This window comes from Pyrgilauda ruficollis, unplaced genomic scaffold (assembly GCF_017590135.1).
Source record: "Pyrgilauda ruficollis isolate IOZ18807 unplaced genomic scaffold, ASM1759013v1 scaffold9, whole genome shotgun sequence".
NCBI lineage: Eukaryota > Metazoa > Chordata > Aves > Passeriformes > Passeridae > Pyrgilauda > Pyrgilauda ruficollis.
Genome location: NW_024531043.1, coordinates 4937527 through 4961387, shown reverse-complemented (window position 1 = coordinate 4961387; position 23861 = coordinate 4937527). Strand labels below are relative to the sequence as shown.

At 45.5% G+C, this 23861-nt stretch overlaps 1 protein-coding gene across 1 annotated transcript in view; it reads left to right on the top strand.

Moving 5' to 3' along the window:
- MED13L (mediator complex subunit 13L) overlaps positions 1 to 21519 on the top strand; it is a 165869-nt gene extending 144350 nt beyond the window's left edge. The window contains exons 19-31 of the mRNA XM_041488317.1: positions 917 to 1140; positions 1727 to 1919; positions 3502 to 3949; positions 5235 to 5454; positions 7772 to 7960; positions 9377 to 9600; positions 10046 to 10188; positions 11377 to 11535; positions 12740 to 12916; positions 15029 to 15183; positions 17070 to 17231; positions 17535 to 17647; positions 18663 to 21519. Coding sequence (XP_041344251.1) covers positions 917 to 1140; positions 1727 to 1919; positions 3502 to 3949; positions 5235 to 5454; positions 7772 to 7960; positions 9377 to 9600; positions 10046 to 10188; positions 11377 to 11535; positions 12740 to 12916; positions 15029 to 15183; positions 17070 to 17231; positions 17535 to 17647; positions 18663 to 18795 — 2540 coding nt within the window. The 3' untranslated portion in view covers positions 18796 to 21519. The remainder of the gene's footprint in view (positions 1 to 916; positions 1141 to 1726; positions 1920 to 3501; positions 3950 to 5234; positions 5455 to 7771; positions 7961 to 9376; positions 9601 to 10045; positions 10189 to 11376; positions 11536 to 12739; positions 12917 to 15028; positions 15184 to 17069; positions 17232 to 17534; positions 17648 to 18662) is intronic.
- The last annotated feature ends 2342 nt before the right edge of the window (positions 21520 to 23861 follow it).

Sequence of the window (23861 nt, the reverse complement as noted above, 5' to 3'; positions counted from 1 at the left end):
AGCACTTCTAATAATTTTCCCAGCATTTGTAATTTGAAGAGTTAGGATTTACCAGTTGTTACCAGAGAACAGCACCAAAATTCCCATAGAGTGAAGAGCAAAACCTTTGATGGAAAGTCAGTGAATTTTACTGGATGCTGACTTTTTAATAAAGTTGAATTATATTCTGCAGGAACTACTGGGTATATTTTAGCTTGACATTTTCAGCAATATTTCTTCTACTGAGGCAGTATCTGGGAGACACCCTGTTACACTGGATAATAATCCTCTCTGTGGGGACAGCAGCACTTGGAGCGCATCCTGTGGAGAAGGGCAGGAGGCAATTTTTAGAATTATAACTTTGTGTAGTATTATATACCTGGGAATGAATTTCTCTAAGCATCAGTAATTTTGCACAACCAGGTGGAAGTAGATGAAGAGCTGTAAGGTCAGATTTTGTGTGTTCCTCTTATTACTTGTGATTGAACAGGAACTCCATGGCTATGGTTATGGATATGACAAAGGAAAACCAGGAGATGAAGCCTCGGGAAGGGCAGTACATGAGCTTGGAGTACACTGGGAGATGTTTTATTGCAGCTTTCTAGGAAAGTTTAAGTGGTGCTTGGATCAGCTCCCTCTACTTCGGCCAACAACTTTGATTATATGACATTCCTTAAGTACAATATAAATCTTCCCTCTCCTTTATTAAATATCTTTTCCAAGAAGAAGGGCTGGGAGCACATGGTTTATCAGGCATGGCACACCCTTGATAACCATTTCCACTCCATAATAAATGTGTAGGACACTCAGAACAGCAAGGGATGAGTGATTTCCAATATTCCTGTAAAAGAACCCACTTCCTGTGCCATCAGAGACCCACTTCAGTTAAACAAGATACTTTAACATTTTTTCTTTATTTGTTTTTTCTCCTGTGAAGGCTCTGAGGAATCTCCTGAGCCTCTCCCGATCCCGACGCTGCTGGTGGGCTATGACAAGGACTTCCTGACAATCTCTCCGTTCTCCCTGCCCTTCTGGGAGAGGCTCCTGCTGGACCCCTACGGGGGCCATCGGGATGTCGCCTACATCGTGGTGTGTCCGGAAAATGAGGCCTTGCTCGACGGAGCCAAAACTTTCTTCAGGGACTTGAGTGCTGTATACGAGGTTGGAGAGAGAGACCACACTGAATTATTGCTTCTTAAGTGTCATTGCTGTTCCAGTGCATGTCCCCTGGGAGAAATCTATGGGGTTTAAAGTAACAACTATTAGAATAAGGGTGGGGTTTTTTTTCATTTTGAGGGCTTTCTGCACTTTCAGAGTCCAAGAATGCTGTCTGAGTGACACTGGGATTCTCTGGGCATTTTGGAGTGTTTGTTGCTGTCTGCTCTTCCCAGTGCACATTCATTTCACAGAGGAGGGAGCAGTGGCATTCATAGAGCTGCAGCTTCCCAGTGATGGCCCAGCCAAGCCTAAAAGAAGTTGTTGCTTTCTCACAGTTGCTAGGCTGGGGATAAAAGCATTTATTTCTTTAGCATGTACTCCCCAATATGTCAGATTCCTTTGTAACCTTAGTTTTGCTGTGAGTGCAATTCAAGCCAACAGATAAATGTAACCTTTATTTTTAGATATTTATTAAGAAGCCCCTAGCTGTGTGCTGAGAATGAGGTGCTTAAGCCACAAGCCAGTCTCTGTAACATCCTGGGGTGGTTGGCATCTCCTTACAGGCATTTGTGCTTCCCTCCCCTGGCAGATGTGCAGACTTGGGCAGCACAAGCCCATCTGCAAAGTGCTGCGGGACGGGATCATGCGGGTGGGCAAGAGCGTGGCGCAGAAGCTGACGGACGAGCTGGTGAGCGAGTGGTTCAGCCAGCCCTGGGGCTCCGAGGACTGTGACAATCACTCCAGGCTCAAGCTCTACGCGCAGGTCTGCCGCCACCACCTCGGTGAGTGACACCCCACGGCTCTGGGCACTGGCAGGGGCATATCCAAACCCAGTGGGGGTTTGCTAAAGATGCAGATTATGGTCTCTTTAGAAGTTTAAAAGGTATTACAAGGCTTTATCTTAAATTCTTCCATGTTAAATTTGCCTGCTTCAGAAAGTTGTGTTGTTTGTCACTCTGGGGATTGTGTCAGAGATCCAAATTCTTATCTTTTTTAGAAAAGTCCATTTCGTATAAGGTGTTTGTGTATCACAAAGGTCACAGAATGACGGTCTGGTCTGGTTGGGACCATAAAACTCATCCTGTTCTACCCCTTGGAACCCTTCCACCAGACCAGGTTGTTCCAAGTCCTCTAAAACCTGGCCCCAAATACTTCCCAGGATGGAGCAGGTGTTCCACACAAGGCTGAAGGTGTCCATGGATCTGGTTTATTGCTCCTGATACATCTCATCACACCTGTGTGACAGAGCTGTGTCACGGTGGCCTCCAGTGTAAAGGTGTATTTATGGGAGAGGGGAGGTCATTGGGACTCCACAAAGGCAATGAGTTAACACAGGGGCAGAAGAGAAAGTGCTGGTGTCCTTGCTGCCTGGAGCCTCAGTCTGCTGTGTGTGGATCCTTGGAACCACATGACTCTGAAGGCACCTTCTCCTCTGGACTTCAAGCTGGCTTATTTCCCCCTGAAACAGTGACATTTTAACAGATCAGTCTGATTGGTTTTGTCTGTTCTGTATTACACCAATGTGAGGAGCACTTGTTTGGTGAGGGACTGTAGAACCTGAGTGTGGAAGGATGTAACATCTCCTGGGGTAGGATCAGCTGGCTTCTTCTGGCTGAGTCCCTGGAGTCATCTGGTTTCAGCTGGGGACAGACATGGCTGTTTCCTCCCAGAATGATCCAGAGTCAACATATATTGTTTATGACTCAAAATTGGGATCTTAGCACGAGACACAGGAATTACGACAAACTGAGAAATTTTTACAACACTACTGAAGTACCTCAGACTTCCCCACAGAAAGAAGCAGCATATGCACAGCCAGGTGAGGAACTGGGCTGCTCAGCTCACACCTGAGGCATCTGGCAGGGGCAGCATTGGAAACTTCCCTGCTGGTGATTTACACCACCTCGGGGAGCAAATAAATGATAAATATTCATTTATCACTGTGGTATCTCACAGCAGAAATCACTACATTGTAAGTTTGCCATGATTGTAGCTCAGATATAAACGACTCTAAGGTTTCCAGCCTGACAGAGATAAACTGTCAGAGACTGCAGAGCTGAGCACTGCACAATGCTGTTATTGCCACGCAGTTTGGCCACAGAGCACAAGGTGTCAGTACCAGCTTAAAGTCCCAAAGCCCTGCAAAGTCGGGCCTGGTTTTAAAGACAATTGATTCATATCACTTTGAACTGACACCCTGAGAAATGGATTCCAAAGCAAACATTGGTCATGGAGATTCAAGTCTCTTAACATTTGTGTACTCTTAGAATGTTGTAAAAGTTCAGGGAATGTCATCCAGTTTGCAGGTTGATGCAGGTTCCTTTGATCTGACTGTCATTAATCCCTCTTTCCGTGCCATTCCAGCACCTTACTTGGCCACCCTGCAGCTGGACAGCAGCCTTCTGCTGCCCCCCAAGTACCAAACGCCAGCTCCGAGCCAGCCGCAGGCAGCTCCCGGGAGCTCGGGACCCGCTCCCTCCAGCTCCTCCTCGTGTCTCTCGGCCGCCGCCGGGGCCCCTGCCACGGGCAGCTCCTTCAGCTCCACGCCCAGCGCGGGCACCACGAGCCTTCCGGCGGGGAGCGCGTCCTCCTCGGGCTCCTCGGTGCCGCAGCTGTCGGCGTCCTCTGCCACGCCCGGCGCCAGCCAGATGGGCACCTCCTCCACGCCGGGCTTCAGCGGCAATGCCGGCTCGGGGCAGAGCGGCGGCGCCGCGGGAGGCACGGCCGAGCGCTCGCAGGGCAGCGCGGGCCCCGGGGCAGACACCGAGCCGGGCCCCGCCCTGCCACAGCAGCAGCAAGAGGGACAGGAAGGGTAAGTGCTCACATGGCTCGGAGTGCTGCTCACTAATCCCGTGTCCTGTGCTCAGACAGCCTCTAAGCCTTAGGGAAACCCTTCCAAGGAGAGGCCCCTCTGACAGGTGCAGCACAGCCGAGCAGGTGGGAGCGGAGCAGGGTCTGTTCCTGTGTGAAGCACTCGCTGACAAAGGGGAGCTGGAAAAAACACCCCTCCCCTTTTTCATCACAAGAATCCCTGTCTGATTCAGCCGCATGGATGTGGAGCTGCCTTAGGACCCTCCACCTGCCCTGTCCTTGCAGCACCAGGAGCACGTGGGGTGTGTCAGGTCCTGTACCACACCTGTGGCTTGGCACTTGCAGATACCCCATGGAGCTGAGTGCCTCTTGCTCCATCACACGTGCAACATTAACAGATGCAAAATGCAGGCCATGAATTTTTTTTCTCTAATTTTTTTTTGCATTGCAGGTGTTGTTTTGCAAGCAGGCACACTGTGAGGTCGGGACACACAATTGTAGTCCTGTTACTTTAAAATAAATTTGGGCAGCACAACTTTTTTAAAGACTTCATTATGAATGGCCATCCATCACATAAAAATTAAGGCTTTTTAGCATTGTACGTTCCTGAGGCAGCATGTTTTTCATTACTCTTATAATAATGCACATTGCTGATGGTCCTGTGTATGGTGTGTTACAGAGAGGGAAATGCCCACATCCTGCTGTAGCTGGGCTTGTCCTTGAGACATCTGTGCAAAACACCCTTTGAGCAGCTGCAGGGGCTTCTGACAGAGGCTGAGCTGCTTTGATCACTTACAGATGTTGAGCCTTGCTCTCCTGGCTGAGGCACAGGAGGAGCATTTTACCAAGTAAGAAAATCTCAATTGCTCATTCTGTTGCCAGTGGAGCCTTCCCTGGACCTGAGCAGGACCCCAGGCTCCAGGAATTGCTTTGATCCTTCTAAACTCCTACTCTCTCCCTTCCACCTCTCCCAAAAGCAAACCCTAAACCGCACCAAAACCCAGACACACACCTACATGAAAATACACACCGCTAAGGAGTCAACTTTTCCATGTTCTTGAGGTATAATCTGGTCTGATTGCATTCAGTGAGATGCTGTTAGACTGTGGGGTACCTTTAATGCCTGACTAATCCCAGGTATTTCGGATTAGGAGCTGCTATGAGCACAACTCATCTCAATGCCTGTCCTCGTGGGTTTTAGTTTTGCTTCTGGACGTCAGAATTGCTCATGCTTTCCTTCCCCCTGGCCCCAGACACAAGTACTCACCCCGTGGCTCTGCCCGCAGCACGTCGGAGCGGGAGCGGATCGGGATCCCCACGGAGCCGGACGCTGCGGACAGCAATGCCTACCCCCCCGCCGTGGTCATCTACATGGTGGACCCCTTCACCTACACTGCCGACGAGGAGTCTGCCTCCACCAACTTCTGGCTCCTGAGCCTCATGAGATGCTACACAGAAATGTTGGACAACTTGCCTGAGAATATGAGGAATTCTTTCATTCTCCAGGTAATTCTGCCTTCCTCTGTATCTTCACACTGAGTCGCTGTGTCACAGCACACTTGTGATATGGACACTGTGCTAAAAGAGATAAATGAGAGCTAATGCATGAAATGTAGGTGGCATTTACAAATTATTTGGTTGACAGCGCAGGTCTGTATATTAAAACAACCCCTTGTGTTTGTTTTGATGAGGAAATTAATTAGAGCAGCCACAGTATCCCTGCATCAAATCTGTCCCGTGGTCTCAGCAATCCTATCTGCTCAATGCTTCCTGGAGAGGGATTTCAATTATTTAAGTTGTAACTCGAGTTGCCATTGCCAAAACTGGCCAGTTTCTCCTTTGATTACTTTACATGTTGAGTTGTTTGCTGTTTATGTTCCCTTGATTTATACTATTTAAACCAAAAGAAGTACGTGAAACCAGACATTTAATGTATAATATAACTATTGTATTGTTATTATCTGCTTCTTAAAAATAATTTACCATGTAACTTGGCATATAAAAACAGTTACTTACTATGGAATTGCTGAAGAATTTAATTTGTGCAGCCAGAGGCAGCTCTTGGCCTCTTGCCCAGGCTGGCTGCATTTTGCTAGGCCTCCTGTCACAGAGGCTGAGCCTCAATAAATGTGGGGGGAATAGGAGGCCAGAGGGCACAGGTAGGAACAGTGTGGGAAGGATTTCTGTGCACCTTATGCATGTCTGCTCACCTTGGTTTAAAGGTATTTCAAATTAGTTAAATAAAACTGGAAATTCTTGTGGTGTCTCAAGCTGGCCATGGAAAACTGTTGGTTTTGATAGTTTTGCCCTCATTGTCCCCTGAAAGGATGGGGGAAAATGTCACCAAAATATTTTAGGCTTGGGAATGAAATGAAAATCAGATCCACAACTTCATATTGTTAGGCTGCAGGCAACTGGTTGATCCAGACCTGGAGACACTAAATCCAAAGCAGCCACTGATACCACAGTGTCTGGAACATAAGAACTGTGTAATCTCTGCACTGCCATTGGAGCTGAGGCTGTAGCACACTGACCCTTTTTCTCAGTGCTGTTTGTTTCCACATTCACTGTGTGTTCCCCAAAATACATTTTGCCAGTTGAAGTCAAAACAGCAATTTTCTCTAAGTCAAGGGAAACATGATCCTGTTCCAGCACTGTATTCTCACAGCTGTACCACAGCACACACAACATGCAGTTACTTCAAAATAAATCAAACCCAAATGTTTGCAGCTTTATTACTGTTCCTGTACAGAAGGGGAAAGCCCAGCTCCTGAAATTTTTTTAAATCCAGGCTTTTAAAAACAGGCACATTTAGTAAGCAAAATGTGCTGCCAAGGTTCTGAAGGTTCAAGCAAGAAGCATAAAGTAGTTAAAGTTTTGTGACAGTTAAGTTTTATTACTACTGAAAATATTTGTTGAAAGAATCTGTTTGGGTCTTGTAGTGTTGGCAACAATGTAAATGTTTTATATTGACAGCTTCTGCTCCAAAGATCTCACTGTAACAGGAAAGACACTTTAACAGCCACGAGTTGGACTTGTAAAATAAAACCAGTAGATAAAAACAGTGAGGTTACAGGGATTTAATTCTAATTTTAAAATGGTTTGATCTGAAAACCGGGTTTTTGTCATGCTTTGTTTCCTTCTGAAGGAGTGTTGTGCCATTTCTCCTTCCTGCTCTTGTTGTGTAGTTGGGTCTTAACCCCCAAACTCATCTCCCAGGCAAATCTCCCTGTAGCTCTGGTTCTTGCCGTTTGAAACCTTGTGGGCTGCTTCTCTTGACTTTCTGAAACAAATGAAACTGAGCAGCAGATGAGGCTGCTGAGCTTCCACTGGGAACTAAATTGAAAAGGGGAAATAACCACACAAATCATTGTAACAGAATCTTAATTGTGCCCTCTACACCCCTCTGTAAGGATGACACCGTAGTGCCAATTTCCACAAGGACAGCAAACAATTCCCAGCCGTGAGCCATGGAGCCAAACCTGCCTGAACACAACGTTCAAGGACTGTGTGGTTCAGGCCACCTGCAAGTGAAGATGTTGCCAGAAAAACACTTATAAAAATTCAGGGTGTTTGAATACAAGTGTTTGGGTTTTATGGATTAAAATTCACTCTCATTGTGATGGAAGCAGTTTTGTCCCAGAGAATGCAGTCCCTGTCTGCTGCAGCCACTCCTGCCAAGGGACCCGTAATGCAAATTGTGGAGCATCCCAAAGTGTGCTGGGTGTTTGGTGACTAATGACTGTGTGGAGCTGGTTGGATATTAATGAGCAGCTCCTGGAAGCCTCTCAGCCCTGTTTTATTGTGTGTCTGAATTCCACAGATTGTGCCTTGCCAGTACATGCTGCAGACAATGAAGGATGAACAGGTTTTCTACATTCAGCACTTGAAGTCTCTGGCATTCTCTGTGTACTGCCAGTGCAGGAGGCCTCTGCCCACACAGATCCACATCAAGTCCCTCACAGGCTTTGGGCCAGCTGCCAGCATTGAGATGACCCTCAAAAATCCTGAGGTTGGTATTGGTGGCAAGTAAATCAAAGTCTGTTAATAAACTATAACCACTTTCCTCAAATATCAAAGAGTAGAGAAAATACTTGTTGGGGGATTTTTTTAAAGATATAGAAGACAATGATGATACAAAGAGAAAAGGCAAGCATTAATATTCCATATTAATGGAATAGAAAATAGTAACAAAAACATCAGGCTAACTTGCTTTCAAAACATTCTAAGCTTCTGGTTTTCACTCATAAAATAAAAGGTTAAAGTGTGAAAGAAGAGAAAATGAACATCGTTAGTTGGGATTCTGAGTCATTCTGTGGTTTCAGTCTACAGTGCTCCAACCAGAGTTTAAACCCAACCTTTATTTCTATTCACATATATATGCATATATATGAAATAAGTTCCTGTGCCTAATTGTAGATGTTATATTAATTCCCTGAGGTAATGGAGAAATCCCCCTCTTCAATGGGCTTATCTTTTATCTATTTTAAACTGTAAATATTAAACCCCTGATTCTGGAATTTCAGGGATTTCAAAGGAAGAATAATCCATCCTACTTTCTATGAATGTTTTGCATTCTTTGAAAGATAACTATGAATATTTTATTTAGATCTAATGGACCAACTAAACACTTAAACATTTACCTTGGCATAAAAAGCTGCTTGGGAGGATTTAAAAACCTACATGCAAAGCCAAACCTATTGGCATTTACTTACTGCATTTAATTAATCTCTGTTTATTGAATTTTATACATTTTCTCTCAGTCTGCACTGCAGACTCCCAAACTTTGCTGAAGAATTAAGAAAATACCCTGACTGTTTTTTAATTGTGGAACATGTCTGGTGAGGCCCCTCCTGTGTGTTCTCCAGAGAAGAGTTCCAAGGCAAAGATGGGTTTGGGGTGCCCATGTGGGAAGCAGCTCTGCAGAAGATGACCTGGAGGTCCTGTTGGACATGATGGATGCTCCCAAGGAGCAGCAGTTGGGCTGCCTTGGGAAGGTGCTGCAGCACAGCCAGGGAGATGCTTGTCCTCCTCCCTTCTGGGCTCCTCAGAACAAGAAACTCAGATACACTGGAGCAAATCCAGCCAAGGCCCTAAAGATGATTAAGGGACAGGAGGATCTGACAGCTGAGGGGATTTAAACTCCTGCCTGTGTCAGTGACTGGTCCAAAGACTGCTTTCATACCCTGGGTCCCCTGTACATAAAAAGAAATCTTTAGATAAGGTTTGAACCCATCAGCTTTAACTGGCAGCAGTGAATTGTCTATAACCCCCCTTTTCCCAATCTCCCTCCTGACTAGGAATGCTTTGAATTTCCTCATTGTTTCACGCTTGCCTGTCTCTGTACTCGCTGCCAGTGTGTGTGTGTGTGCCTTGTGTTCAGTAGTTTCTGATCTATCCCCTGATGGTTGTGCTGACTCTGTTGCAGAGGCCCAGCCCAATCCAGCTGTACTCACCTCCTTTCATCCTGGCCCCCATCAAAGACAAGCAGACAGAGCTGGGAGAGACATTTGGAGAGGCCAGTCAGAAATACAACGTGCTCTTTGTCGGGTACTGCCTGTCCCACGACCAGCGCTGGCTCCTGGCGTCCTGCACCGACCTGCACGGGGAGCTGCTGGAGACCTGCATTGTCAACATTGACCTGCCCAGCAGGTACTTACTGCCCTTGGCTTCTCCCATGGATCCATGTCTGGAGTCATCCCTCACCAGCTCCTTGCACGTCCCTTCCATCCCCTTTCCTGCTCAGGAGATCATGCTGGTGTTACAGTGAGAACATTTCAGTTGGCACTTCCAGATTTTCAGATCTGCATGGGGAAAAGTGACTGAGTTACACTTGTTTTACAATTTGTTTTAAATTTTCCTTGCTTACAAATCTTACCTTGAGGAACACCTGGTGTGTTGCTCAGCAGTTTGATGGCACTGCAGTAACAGTGCTGAAAGCAGACATGTAGTTTTCCTTGTTAGTAGTAATAAAAAGTAAGTTAGGGACTGCCCAGAACTCTGTAGGTAGTAAACAGTGACATAATTAGAGAGAACAGAAATCTGAATATTGTCCTTGATTGTCCTCTCACTGTTTTGTTTAATTCCTCCCCTGCAGGTCAAGGAGGAGCAAGTTGTCTGCCCGGAAGATCGGGCTGCAGAAGCTGTGGGAATGGTGCATTGGCATTGTCCAGATGACATCCCTGCCGTGGAGAGTCGTCATCGGGCGCCTGGGCCGCCTGGGCCACGGGGAGCTGAAAGGTGTGCAATTGTCAGGGCTGCCACTCCCAGCGTGGGGAGTGGGACAGGGACCCAGGGTGCAAGGCAGGATGGCTCTGAACTGATCACAAACCTTTCAAAACTGAGAGTGATCATCACATAACCACAGAATTGTTTAGGTTGGAAAAGCCCTCTGAGCTCATCAAGTCCAACTGTCCCCCAGTACTGCTGAAGCCACCACTGATGCATGTCCCCAAGTGCCACATCCACACAGCTTTTGAACACTTCTAGGGATGGGGACTCAGCCATTCCTCTCAGTTTTGCATCACCTGCAGCCTTGCTGAGACTCTGCCATCACACAGTGGTGTTAGATAGGGTGAATTTGACTTAACCTTCCCAAGTCCTCTCTCTGCTTCCTAGAACCATGACCTTACAAAAGGTAAACAAGGTGTGCCAAATTCTGTCACAGACAGGATAGACTGTAGTTTATTTTGCCAGAGTTTAGTGAGGGCAAACATGGATGGGAAGCCAGACATCCAGGCTTCCCAGGCAGGGCTCCTTAGGAGTTTATAATCAACACCAGAGTTGCTGAAGCCCTTTCTCTCCCTTTGTCCCCACTGTTGTCTTGATAGTGATGCCCACTTGACCAAGTAGATCTGAGTGTAAAGTACCTGGCAGAGAAATCACCAGGATCCTCCAAACTGGAATTTCATGGGCCATAACAGCATGGATTACAGGAGAGCTGGCTGCAGTCCTGCCCTGGCACTGTTCCTGTATTGGTTTCCATAAACCTTTCCTTGCTTGTGCCCTGAGTCTGATGCTACTCCCTCGTGTTGTGCAGGATTTGCACACTGTCCTTCCAAGGGAAGTTGGGGGCCTTATCAGAGGTTAGAGAAATTTCTGAACGAAGTTATCCTGACACAGAAATAGAGACAGGATTCAGTTGTGATTCTTCCACTTAAACATCACTAAGCAAACAGAAGGGTCTTGGGAAAAAATGTATTGAACAAAGGAAAGCCAACAGTCTGCCATGGAATAAAAACATTCCACAGGAACTCCTCAGGCACTCAGTTTGCAGGGCCAGACCTCTCGTGTGCACAGGAGTCAGTCCTGGAGAGTTTGGGATTAGGAAAATGCCAAGTGTTGGGAATGTTTTGCTGTTTCCAGGTGGGTGCTGGCTCTGCCAGCTCTGCATCAGCTCTGTCCTCCCATGATGCTTTTCCCTTGCAGACTGGAGTATCCTGCTCGGGGAGTGCTCCCTGCAGACAATCAGCAAACAGCTGAAGGAGGTTTGCCGCATGTGCGGCATCTCTGCAGCAGATTCCCCCTCCATCCTCAGTGCCTGCCTCGTTGCCATGGAGCCACAGGGATCATTCGTGGTGATGCCAGGTATGTTTTAGCCAGCTATGGCAATGCCAGAAAAACTGTTCTTTTATGACATTTCACACTTAGGCACATTAATCGTGGGATTTCTGTGAAGAACTTGACTAGCATGGCTACGTGTGGCAGAAAATAGGTTGAGCCAGCAGAATTCCCCAAAATACCATGGAGAGATGCTATGTGAGAGCAGTTTCCTGAGGGAAGGTGACTCTAGGCCACTGCCAAAGTGCTGATCTGTTCCCTGGGGAGCCCATGGGCTCAGGCAGCCCAGTTCCCATGGGCTGGAAGTGGCGTCACAGACACCCTCGTGCCTGGAGGAGGCGCAGTGGGAATGAGTAGGAGCCTATGGAAATGGGAATAAGAATAAGCCCATTTGCCTTCTTACATGCTGAAGTTATTTAGAGAGTTCACTTACAAGCAGCAGTCCATGGGCTTAAGTTCAAGTGAAATTTAATGCTGAGGTTCCCTTTGTTGTTTTACCCAAGCACGTACTTTTTAATGTATGTGGTGATGCATCCTTAACATATCCTTACAAACCACTCTGGGGTTTTTTAAGTTTAGAAAGAAAAGACTAATACAGAGCAGAATTAATTGAGCTTGAAAATTACTTATCATGTTGAATATTTTCAAAGCAGAGATTTTGTAATGTGAGAAAACAGATGGCAAATGAGGCTTTTTTCATATCACAGTAAAACACAAAGAAAGACCTAAATCCTTCAACAGAATTTTTTTTCCTTTACATCCTGACACATAATTAGGTCAACAGCAAGCAAAAATTAGGTTAAAATTGAATGTGCTGGTTAAATACTGCTGAAGAATGTGTCTCTGCATTGAGTATTTGCACCTTCCAAGTTAATTGTTCTTGGGTAATTGAGAAGAATAGAGCAGGAGGAGCGAGAAACTTTATTGTTGTGTGGCTTTATTTTTGTGTTCATATCGACCAAAGTGGGGTGTATTTCATAATTCTACAGAGATGGGTGTGAAAAATCAATTTAACTTGCTCTGATTAAGAGCCAGCAGAATGACAGGAGAGGTGGGGCGGGTGATCTTAATGTCAAGCTCTTGCAGCAATGTAATCTTCTGAAGATAAGGCCCTTCAGCCGTGTCTGTGCATTTGCAGAGCAGGTGGGATGGGCAGAGGTGTCCCTGGACACAGAGCACGTGTTTGGGAGGTGGTGCAGTGACCACCTGTGCCGTTGTGTTGTCCCCACAGACGCGGTGACGATGGGCTCGGTGTTTGGGCGCAGCACGGCGCTGAACCTGCAGTCATCCCAGCTCAACACCCCCCAGGATGCCTCCTGCACACACATCCTGGTGTTCCCCACCTCTGCCACCATCCAGGTGGCACCTGCAAATTACCCCAACGAGGATGGCTTCAGCCCCACCAACGGTGAGTGAGGGGAAATCCCCTGGGGCCTTTCCAGGGCGTCAGCAGAGCTGAGCTGGGCAGGAATGAACCCCAAGGGGACCGGGGTTCTGCACAGACCCCACACCACCCCAGCAAGGGAACCATGCCAGACTCCAGCTACAGGGGGGAGACCCTGCGCCCTCCCTGAGTGTATTTTCAGAGTCACGCTGGTTTATTCCCGAAGGGACAAGGACCAGCCAGTGCACCAAGTGGCACAGACCAGAACGTGCTTTGGCTTGTTGTGACCTGCTGAGGCCAACCACTGTTTCCAGTCGTGCTTCACATCGTGCTCTGCTGTGTGCAGAGCTGACATAAAGGAGGCACTTGTGGTTGAGTCAGGAAAATATCCCAACCTGAGATTTCCTGATGCCCCCAAAGTGCTTTTACACTGAACCTGCAGTTTGAGTCAGCAAGACTCTGGTTAATGCTTTATATCCAAATAAGCATTTTCCTGCTTTGTCCCAAATCCTTTAAATGAGTGCAAAGCAATTTAAACCAAGAGTAGCTACAAACACGTACAGTGGCTGTATTAATGAGGAGGGCAGTTGGGCTGGAGAGGAAGGCAGGGGTACTGCTTTGATCTGTCCCTCCTGAAATGTCCCAGGGCCTCTGAAGGGAAGTTGCCCCTCTCAATCCCTGTCCCAGGAGGCACTGGGATCCCTCCCGAGCATGACAAACATTAACCTGCATTAACCTGCCCGTTGGTGCTGCAGATGTTAATTAGAGTCAGGTACAAGAATGGCCTTTTCCAAAATGGTGTTAAATTTAATTTTCTTAACTCTGCTCTACTTAATGATTAAGCTGCTTCCTGCTGCCATTAGCCAGCTCATTTCTGCTCTAGGGGCCAAGCAGAGCATGATATTAGCTGTGGTTTGTTTACTGAGGCTGTAGGACACAAGTTAATAAACTTCAGTTATAACATTGCTCCAGCAATCCAGAGGTTCTCTTTGGGAGATGAAGGAAAACAACCACATGCCTGTTTCAATACTGGGGTTTCAGGTGACATTAGTTCAGGACACACAGACTTTTCCATTTTGTATGGAGTAAATTCATCTATTTCAAGAGAAATTGTTATTTATTGTTTATTATATGTAGGATGCATGACTTCTATTTAGGGCTTTGTGTTTTAGTATAAATTTGGTTACAATTCTAATTAATGCAGTTAATTCAGACAGTTCCCACTATAGCTGTCTACCCACTAAAATGTACTTTAAATGTTATTATACACTTGGATTTCTTTGCCTGCTGAGAAATCTGGATAAGAAAAACCCCTCTAAACCATATTGTGATGCTGTAAGTTTTGGCTCTGTGTTGATGGTGCCATACCCTTCTCTCCCATAACTTTCTCAGAGTATTGTAACCTGTGTGCAGATGATGAGTAATGGAATGCATAAGGCAAACACATCTTCCTTGTATCTTTAGCCCTCCCCCTCTATTAACATAAACCAAATTAATCCAGCCAATTACGCTAACGAGCTATGTGGAACTCCTGAGGTGAAAGTGGGATATGAAGGCTGCTTTGTTGGGGATCCTGGTGCAGTGTCTGAAAGAATCACGAGTCCTTTGCTGTGAGGAAGGCCTTGCTGTCCTCACAGATTCCAGAGGCAGTTTCCCTGGAGCTGCCAGGGCTGTTCCCAGAGGTTGGAGCTGGAGTGCAGCTCTGGGAGCCTGAGGAGCAGCACCTGTGGCAGCAGCACTGGAGCTGTGTGTGATGATTCCAAGTTTTAGGGGTTTAGTGTTTAGGGTTCCCTGTGACCAGCTACACAGAGGTCTCAGTTCTTCTGTTACAAAATTCAGTCTGGATTTTATGGAGTTGCTGCAATGGGAATTCTGTTCACTCTGTGGCCACTGCTAAAATTCATTATTCCAATAGCTGCCTGCCAACTCTCCCTTTCATGTCTGTGTGGTTGCAGTCAAAGGTTCTAAGGGGGATTAAACATTAAAATCATTATCTCTGCTTTCATCTATCTTGGGAGTACGTAAAAGAAAAAAGGGAACGTCAATAAATAAAGGGAAAGGTAATACATTATAAAAACTTTCTGGAGAAAAGAGTAGAGCACATTGGAAATGATTTTCCTTTCTTTTCCTTTTCAGATGACATGTTTGACCTTCCATTCCCAGATGACATGGACAATGACATTAGAATTTTGATAACAGGGAATCTTCACTCTTCACCAAATTCTTCCCCAGTTCCTTCCCCTGGATCACCATCTGGCACTGGAGTGGGATCTCACTACCATCACAGTAGGGTAAGGCTGGAGCACCATAGGGAACAGCACTTAAAATAAAATACAAAGAAAGATCCAAATCCTCCAACAAAATCTTTTTCCTTTAGATCCTGACACATAATTAGCTTAACAGCAAGCAAAAATTAGGTTAAAATTGAAGGTTAAATACTGCTGGAGGTGTCTCTGCAATGGCTGTTTGCACCCTCCAAGTTAATTGTTGGTGGATAATTGAGGGGGAGAGAGCAGGAGGAGAACAGCTTTATTTTTGTGTGGCACAGCCACAGCTGATGACCCTGCATAGATTTAATTTGTACTCATCCATTCTTTCCTGGAAAAGCCTATGGAATGTCTCTGGCATGAAGTGACAAGTCTTTGAGAGAAGGGAAGCTGTGACAGCCCTGTTCCCATGGATTTCAGGGGAGGCAAGAGGGAGAGAATTCTCCCAGTGATGAAACTCTGCCATGGAAACTCCGCAGGTGCTGGATGGTTATGCAGATGTTGTTTTCTTAGGAATATTTAGCCCAGAGCACACAGCACTTGGGAGTTATTTTTGTTTGAAGTGGTTTTTATAAAGTCAGTTCCAACATCAGTGATTACTTAAAATGCAAATTATTTTTGGTAGTTCATGTTATTTTTTTTGAATTGGCTTAGCTTGGATCAGGTTTGATGAAACTCTTTCACTGCTACATTTAATCATGTAAGACTGAGCTGTTCTCTTCAAATGGTTTCCATCACAATTAGGTCGAAATTTTGTGCTTTGCAAGTTTCTGTGAAGTTTTGTTCCAGAAGTATTAACTTTGAAGTAGTAGCATATTACTTCTTTACTAAATAATATTTTAAGATAAACAGGGTAACTTTTATACCATTTATGACATGTCAATGAGATGTCTCCAGATCAGAATTCTAACTCCTGAACATGACTGACTAAATGGTGGTAGTTTCACCCCTGGAAGTAGAAAGTCCTACCCGTATTTCCCTTGCAAGCCCTGCCAAAATACCTCAGTGGAGCTTTAATACAGTCAGTGAGGGAGAAATGCCTTCTGCCTCAGCCACAGAAATACTAATCCTGTATTTTGTAAGCTCAGCCCACAACCACCTTGTGTGGATTGTGCAACTCTCCCATCAAAGGCTCGATAACAGCACATTGCTGTCCCAGTTATTCCAAACTGGTGTGTTTGAAAACTTCTAAATTCTGCTGCCAAACCCTGCAGACATAAACCACAACTCCTCACTTTCTCTCTCCCCAGTTCCCTCAGCAATCCATTTGTCCCACTTCTATGCAGAGCTTGCTTTCAGTGGAGCTGCATCCATTGGGAGCAGCCCTGGAAGGTTCATGGCCTGAGCCCAGAGCCCTGGACAAGCCCCTTCCAGCTGAACCCGAGTAATTCCCATTAACCATTAAGCCAGGCCTGGTAATTGCAGTGTAATGTTTGGCTTTAGCAGAGCAGCAGTGTGTGATCATCCTCCCGTGGGCCTGGGGTCAGGGCAATAATTGATGGCTGGGCACCAGCCCCGTGTGCCGGGCTCCCAGTGGCCCCTGCTCCAGGCTTTTTTCCTGCCTTGGATTCCTGTCCAGACCCACTGGAAGGGATTGGGAGGGAGGGATTTGTAATTGAGCTGCTTTCTGTGCAGTGAAATCTTTGCCTTTTTTTCTTAACCTACTGACATTTATGGATGAAGTGAACTGCTCTCCCATCTGTTTGGGAATCTACTGTGCTTCTGAAACATAAGCCTGGAGAACCCAACTACAGGGGAATAAGGCAGGGCCTGGGTAACTTTGACTAAGATTCCTGACTGACTAAAGGAGGGCTCATTTGTCACAGGACAGTAATTGGCAAATGAAGTCACCATTGCAGGAGTGGGCTGTATTGACAACACCCCCAGAGCTGCCTTTTCCCTGTTTGCAGAGCCAAGGTGAACGTCTCCTCTCCAGAGAAGCCCCCGAAGAGCTGAAGCAGCAGCCTCTGGCTCTGGGGTACTTTGTGTCGACTGCCAAAGCGGAGAACCTCCCGCAGTGGTTCTGGTCCTCCTGTCCTCAGGCGCAGAACCAGTGTCCCCTCTTCCTGAAGGTCTGTCATGCTCCACATGGAGCACTCATTATCCATTGCTATTTCCATGCCTGTAAAAGCTGCAGTTGGAGTCTGTGGCGTCAGAGTGAACCTCAGACCTCCCACTCCAGAACTGCAGAACTCCAGTCTGTTTATTCAGAATTGTTACCATTAATTTGGAAATACATGTGGTCATGGGGGGTTCAACACAGAACTGCCAACTTCCCACACTGTCCTGAGGTGATTCACAATGGGTGTTTCTTGGGAATCTTTAGCAGTACCTGCTGTATGAGGAGTTCATTTTTGCTCTTTCCCTCTGCACAGGCCTCTCTCCATCACCACATCTCTGTAGCGCAGACAGACGAGCTTCTACCTGCCAGAAATTCTCAGCGAGTTCCTCACCCCCTTGACTCTAAAACTACATCAGATGTCTTGAGGTAACACCCTTTAGGTTTTCATTTCTGCCCTAAACATTTGGGAACTGAGCTCAGAGGTTTCAGAGTAACCTTTCCAACCTATCACAATTACTTATCAGCACTTTCTAGCCCTGCCGTGCCCTATGTCTTGGGGCATTTTGTCCTCCAAGATACCAGAGCAGGGCTTTGAGGGGGAATTCCATGGGTTTCCCTCTGTTGTGCACAATGATGCCAAGCAAACTCAGAACAGCTCAGCCTTGCCAGGGGGACATCATGGTTTGTCCCCCACCCAGACTACTCTGTTCCCCTGGCATCTAATCTGAGCTGTGCCACTCAGTATCTTACCTCACAAACCCAGTGGATTTGTAGGAGGAGATAAAAGCACTGATGCTACTGTGCTAGCATTGGGGTATAAAGGAGACACTGTTCCTGAATGCATGTAGGGTGTGTGTTTTATTGTTCAGGATGGTGTGGGGCCTGTTTACCTCCATCCCACCTTTGGGGACTGGACACAGATCTGTGTGAGGAGGGCACACAGTGTGGGACACCCCAGTGAACAAACATTAGCAAGGAACAGGAATGTCTAATCTAAGGAAATTGGGGGTGTACTATTCTAGAAGATCTGAATTTGCGTCCTCTTGGAGGACTGAGCTCTCACAGGTGTCCCAGGTATTAAGTAAAATGAGAATGCAGTGGACAGGGAAAGGATGAGATGCAACAGACACAAGTAACAAGATGAGAAATTGCAATTAGAGAGAGGATCACAGGAACAGTGTGAGCAAATACTGGTATAGGGTGCTCAGAGAGGCAGAGGTGTTCAATCCCCAAGGCATTTGAACCACTGTGGGTCTAGAACCTGTGTGTGTTTGGGAGGGCCTTCATGCAAATAGTTCAGACATAGCAAAGCTAAACCCTCCTGCTTTTCAGTGAGGTTCCTCCTTTGCCAACACACTGGCAGCTCTGTCAGGGTGTAGGTCCAGGAGAGCCCACTAACACCCCCCTGGGCAGGCTGTGATGTCTCTGCCTCGCTGTGCAGGTTCGTGCTGGAGCAGTACAACGCCCTGTCCTGGCTCACGTGTAACCCGGCCACGCAGGACCGCAGCTCCTGCCTGCCCGTGCACTTCGTGGTGCTCACCCAGCTCTACAACGCCATCATGAACATCCTGTAGGACACACACAAGCACTTGTTCTTCTGGCTGCTTCTCCCCTCCGCCCGGGAACGTGCCACGACCTGCAAAGAGCTCCGTTTGCTTCTCTTCAGACCAGTCCTGTGCTGTGCTTCTGTTCCTCCAAAAGCACATGTGAATTCTGCAGTGTTCAAAACTAAACTACCCATTAACATCTCTGGCAGCTTCAGTCCAAAATCTGGGAACATCCAAGAACAGTGAACACAGAGTAACCTCAAGCCAGTGTTAGTTTGGTGGCTCAGTAACTACTGGTCAGCGTGATTATTTTTTTTAATATTTTATTTTTTTAAGGAAGACTACAGGATCTTTTTGCATTAGGAACTGATAAAGACCCACGAGCAGTGTCAGCCCTCCAAGTAAAAACCACCTTGTAGTGACCAGTTCAGGTGTTTCGTTGTTTGATCGTCGTAAACTGGGACTTTGCAGGAAGAAAAAACCACAAACACAAAACCACACAGTTGTAGTCTCGTATAAATATTGGAGTTTTCTGTCTACCTGGAGTTCCTGTCAGAGTGGATTGGGATGAATGCATGCATTTGTTACCTGTCCATGTAGATATGAATGGTCTGGAGATACTTTATTTATTTTTAGGTTTGGGGAGGGGAGGGATTAAATTATAAAGGACCAGGAACAGTAGAAATACCTTAAAAATCCAGCTCCGTTCCACTGTAGGGTTATTTATCTACACACCTCTCACTCTTCTGACCTGGAAATCAAAAGAAGCTCATAACAATCAAAGTCTGGGAAGGAAAGCATGTTCTGGTAAGGAGATACTATATTTTAAGGAATTCTCCCCTGTGTTTAGCCTGGTTAAAGCAAGGAATGGCCAGTGTTTAATGAAGGATAACACTACCTAAGGGAGAAGAGTGAGAGGGAGGTAGGGAGGAAAAAATACTTTAAAGCCCAGTTCAGGGCAAGTGGAAAGTGGCAAATTATTCTATTGTAGAGCTATGATTGAAATATATTTCCAGTAAATTTAGTGATGCTAGAAAAGTATTTACTGAAAGCCAAGTTGCCCTTGAATTCTGGGCAGACTCGTCCATGTACATATCCAAAAATACGGTTTTTGTTTACACTAAATCAGTCACAAATCTGGTGTATTTTTTCTGACTATAGGAATATTATTTCAAAGAAATAATTTTTAAAAATTATATCATTAAATTAGTACTTGAAGTTACACCACTGTGGTGGCAAAGTTACTTTGTTTAGTGAAATGATTGCCATTGGGAAGGTTAATGGCTAATTGAAGTATTTTTATGACTCCTTCATTCCAGGCTCCCAGGGGTTCCTATTCCAGCCCCATTCCCTCATTTCTGGGGGTGCACTGGGCAGCAGGAGGGGGCCAGGGTCAGGCACTTGCATCAGGCTGGGTGACCCCTCCCCTGGCTGTGAAGAAAAACTACCAAGTTTAGAGTTCTTCCAAAAGACTTTCATGTTCTGGTTTAAAAAAATGAAATTCTATGATTTTAAAAAGTATTTTTCTTGAGATAATGTAACATTTAAAACAAATTATATAAAATAATAAAAGAAAAAAAAAAAAAAAAGAATTGCTTGTGTAATGAGAAGGTGAAGGCAGGAGAGGAAACCTGTAAATGGATTATTTCCTTCCCTGCTCCACCCCTCTGTGTGGGTGTCCTCTTTGCAATGTATAGGTTAAAAAAATCTGATATCAAACCATTTGTATCTAAGGTGTACAGTGTAAAATTGACTTTAAAAATATTGCAGTACTATTTTTTCTTAATCAGAAAAGAAAATTCTCAAGGCCTTTTGAAGAGCATAAAAAGATGAAGATTGTAAACTTGTATAAAAAATTTAACTTGGGGAGGAAAACAATGTAAAGTAGACATTTGTAATCTTTTACCATTTGGGGGTTATTTGTTCCCAGGATTCATCTGAACTTTGGATTATTATTTTGCTTATTGTTTTTAAATGGGCCGTTTTTATCCAGGGGTGTTTCTTCCCCACAAACCTGGTTCTAAGCAAAAATTAGAAATTAAAAAAAGGGCAGCAAGGAGTAGTTTTCATCTGGTGTCTTTTATTTAATTTTTTTAAGTTAAGAGAAGCTGGTGACATATTTATACGTTTTTGTGCAAAATAAATGAATGGCAATAGATTTTAAAGAAAAATCTTATGTACTTCAGTGTGAGAAGTTCTGTATAATATTTCTCTTAAATATGCATTATTTTACTTGTGAGTTTTTTACTGAATTAATCTGAAATGTACAAGCCCTGGCTTTCCTACAGAGTGAAGAAAGTTATTATTTTTTTTTTTTTTATTTCTAACTTTGGAAAATCATGCCTAAATCAGAATTATTATTACAGTTGTTTGAGCTAAAGGGAGCGGGAGGGTGGGGAATGTCCAGCATGCTTGTATGTATATTTCAGAACCTTTTTTAAATGTAAAAGCTGTACATTTCTGGGGAGTTCTGAATTTCTTTTTGTTTTCTTTTTTTTTTTTCCTCTGAGCATTTTGCAGTGAGCTTCTTTTATATATAGCTGACAATTTGAAAGAAAACAAAAAAAAATGTGAAGTTCATTTTAAATCTACAGTATATCGCTGGTACAATACACTAAAAAAGACTTTGATAAAAAGAAACAATAATAATAAAAGACCTCCATTTTAAATGTCATTCATATATACCTTGTGGATGAGAGCTATATACTTTTACACACTTTTTTAGATGAATAAATTATTGAATTACTGAAACTGTTGGTGCGGTTTTATTCTTGTATTGAGCTCTGAGTTTTGGCATTCCCAGGGAAGGAATTGCAAGGTGCAGATGCAGAGTTGTGAATGGAACTGGAATGGAATGTTTCAAACATGGCTGTTGTGAGGGGACAGTGGGTGTCACTGATGCCAAGGATGGAAAATCCTGCCGGGGTGGGTGGGAGCAGCCTGGGATAATCCAGTGCCACGGGAGCAGTGGCTGCTTTCCATGGGCTGCTCCAAACCCAGGGGTCCATCAGTGATGGATGAACTTCTCCATGTGCAGCAGGTGAGTCTCCAACAGGAGCTGTCAGGGGCAGGTCAGGCCTGGCCCCTCTCCCTGCACAGGGATGGGGACAGGGCCATGGTGGCTGCAGGACAGCCCTGGATGAGGGACCAGAGCCATGGCCTCAGGCTTCCCAGAGGAGCTGCAGAATCCCCAGCCCACAGGAGCTGGATTCCATGATCCTTGGGGGTCCCTCCCAGCTCAGGATACCCTGAGATTCTGTGCTAAATGTAAGTGCTGGGTGCAGGGCTGGGTTGGACTGTTGGACCCCAGGAAGTCCCTTCAGAACAAGACACTCTGGGATTAGCAGAGTCATTCCCAAACACAGAAGTGCCAAAAATGACATTTAATGAACAGAACAGCTGTGACATCCCAGGATGTGTGGGGTGGCTGGAGCCAGCTGTGCCACCCCAGGCTGCAGGGACAGCCCCTGTTACAGCTGGCTGGCAAAAGGGGATGGGGGAGTTTCTGCAGACTCTAAGCATCTCACAGCTGATCTTTGTGGCTCACTCCCTCAAAAAGTATCCTAAAAGAACTCATTTTCCATAATAGCTGGAGCCCACATGAGCATCCCATGACATCTCCAGTGACTGGATGGAGGAACTGCCACTCCTTTCCATGCCTTCTTAATGGCCAGTTGGGATTTCCTCAGTAGATGTTAATTCTTGTCCACTTGAATTTTGGTGCATTTTAGTTCTGAATTCAGATTGTTACAAAAATAGGCCCTAAGATTTTACCTTTTTTCTTAAAACTTTCAAGCTTGTATCTTTTACTTCACTGTACTACTGTAAATTATGGTACTAAATGACACAGTTCAATTACCCTGTCCAAGTTTGTACAGAACAGTTACATTTTGGTCTTTTCCTGGGAGAGCTGCAAGTACTTGCAATTACTGCAGAGCAGTATTTGTTACATGCAGATTACTTTGTGTCTAATTCACTGGCTTCATAGAGAAAAACCTACCAATCAAATATTCTGTTCCATGAGGCCTGTAAGGAAGACATGAACGAAAAAACTGAAATCTCAGTTATTTGTAACAATAACGGTATATCTACAACAAATGTGTGCAACACTGTGGTGATGGACTCAGCTCTTTAACTCCAGTAAAAAAATGCTTTTTAAGATTAGGCTGACATTAAACTACTTTTCCTTTCCCAACTGCCATCTCTATTTTTGGCAAAATGTCATGGCCACCTGAAAGCTGTTTCAGCACATGTAGACAGCATCAGAAATATTGAAGTAAACATGAGGTTTATGGGCAGTCTCTCACCATTTACAGTGGAAATGGAACAGCCCTGCATCCCCAAACAGGAAGGCTTTGGTCTTTGACAACAAAGCAGGATTTATAAAATGATGCAGCTTCCGCTTCCCTATTTTGACCCTGAACCTTAACCCTTGGACAAAGTTGAAGTGGCACTGCTGCTTTGTGCTTCACTGGCTGTTCCCCTTCCAGGTATCAAAGGAGCGATCCCACAGCACGTCCCACGGGACGTGGAAACCTCAGGGCTGTTTGCAACCTGAAATACTCTGCAGAGACCTGGAAGAAGATAGCCCCAGTGTCTGTGTGAGGCCAGCTGGGAATTCAGGCTGCCCTGAGCTGTCAGTGCTGGGATCTCACAGGAGCTCTGCTCCAGGCAGGGCAGGCTCCAGTCTGAGCCATTCTGTATGAGCAGTCCTGTTCTACCACACCAGGCCCTGTCAGCCACTGCAATCATGGACACACATCTCCAGTACAGCTCATAGAAGCCAAAACCATACAGCTCCTTTATCTGATAAACATCAGCTTTCCCTGTAAGAGCTACTTATTGAAACCTCTCAGAGTCATGGTTAAAAACTAGCTTAGCATAAGGGCCCCTTTGCAGCAAACCAGCAGGACATGGCACTGCTGGGGACTCTTTCTACAGGAACATGTTTTGTGGTCCTGCAACACCTGCTGGAATTCGCTGGCTGCTCCACAGGGTCTGGTCCCATTCCACAGCCACTCTCATGTGGCTCTGAGGATACTACAGCAGCCTCTGCTGTTGACACCTCCTCTGCTCCCCAAAGCTTTCAGCTC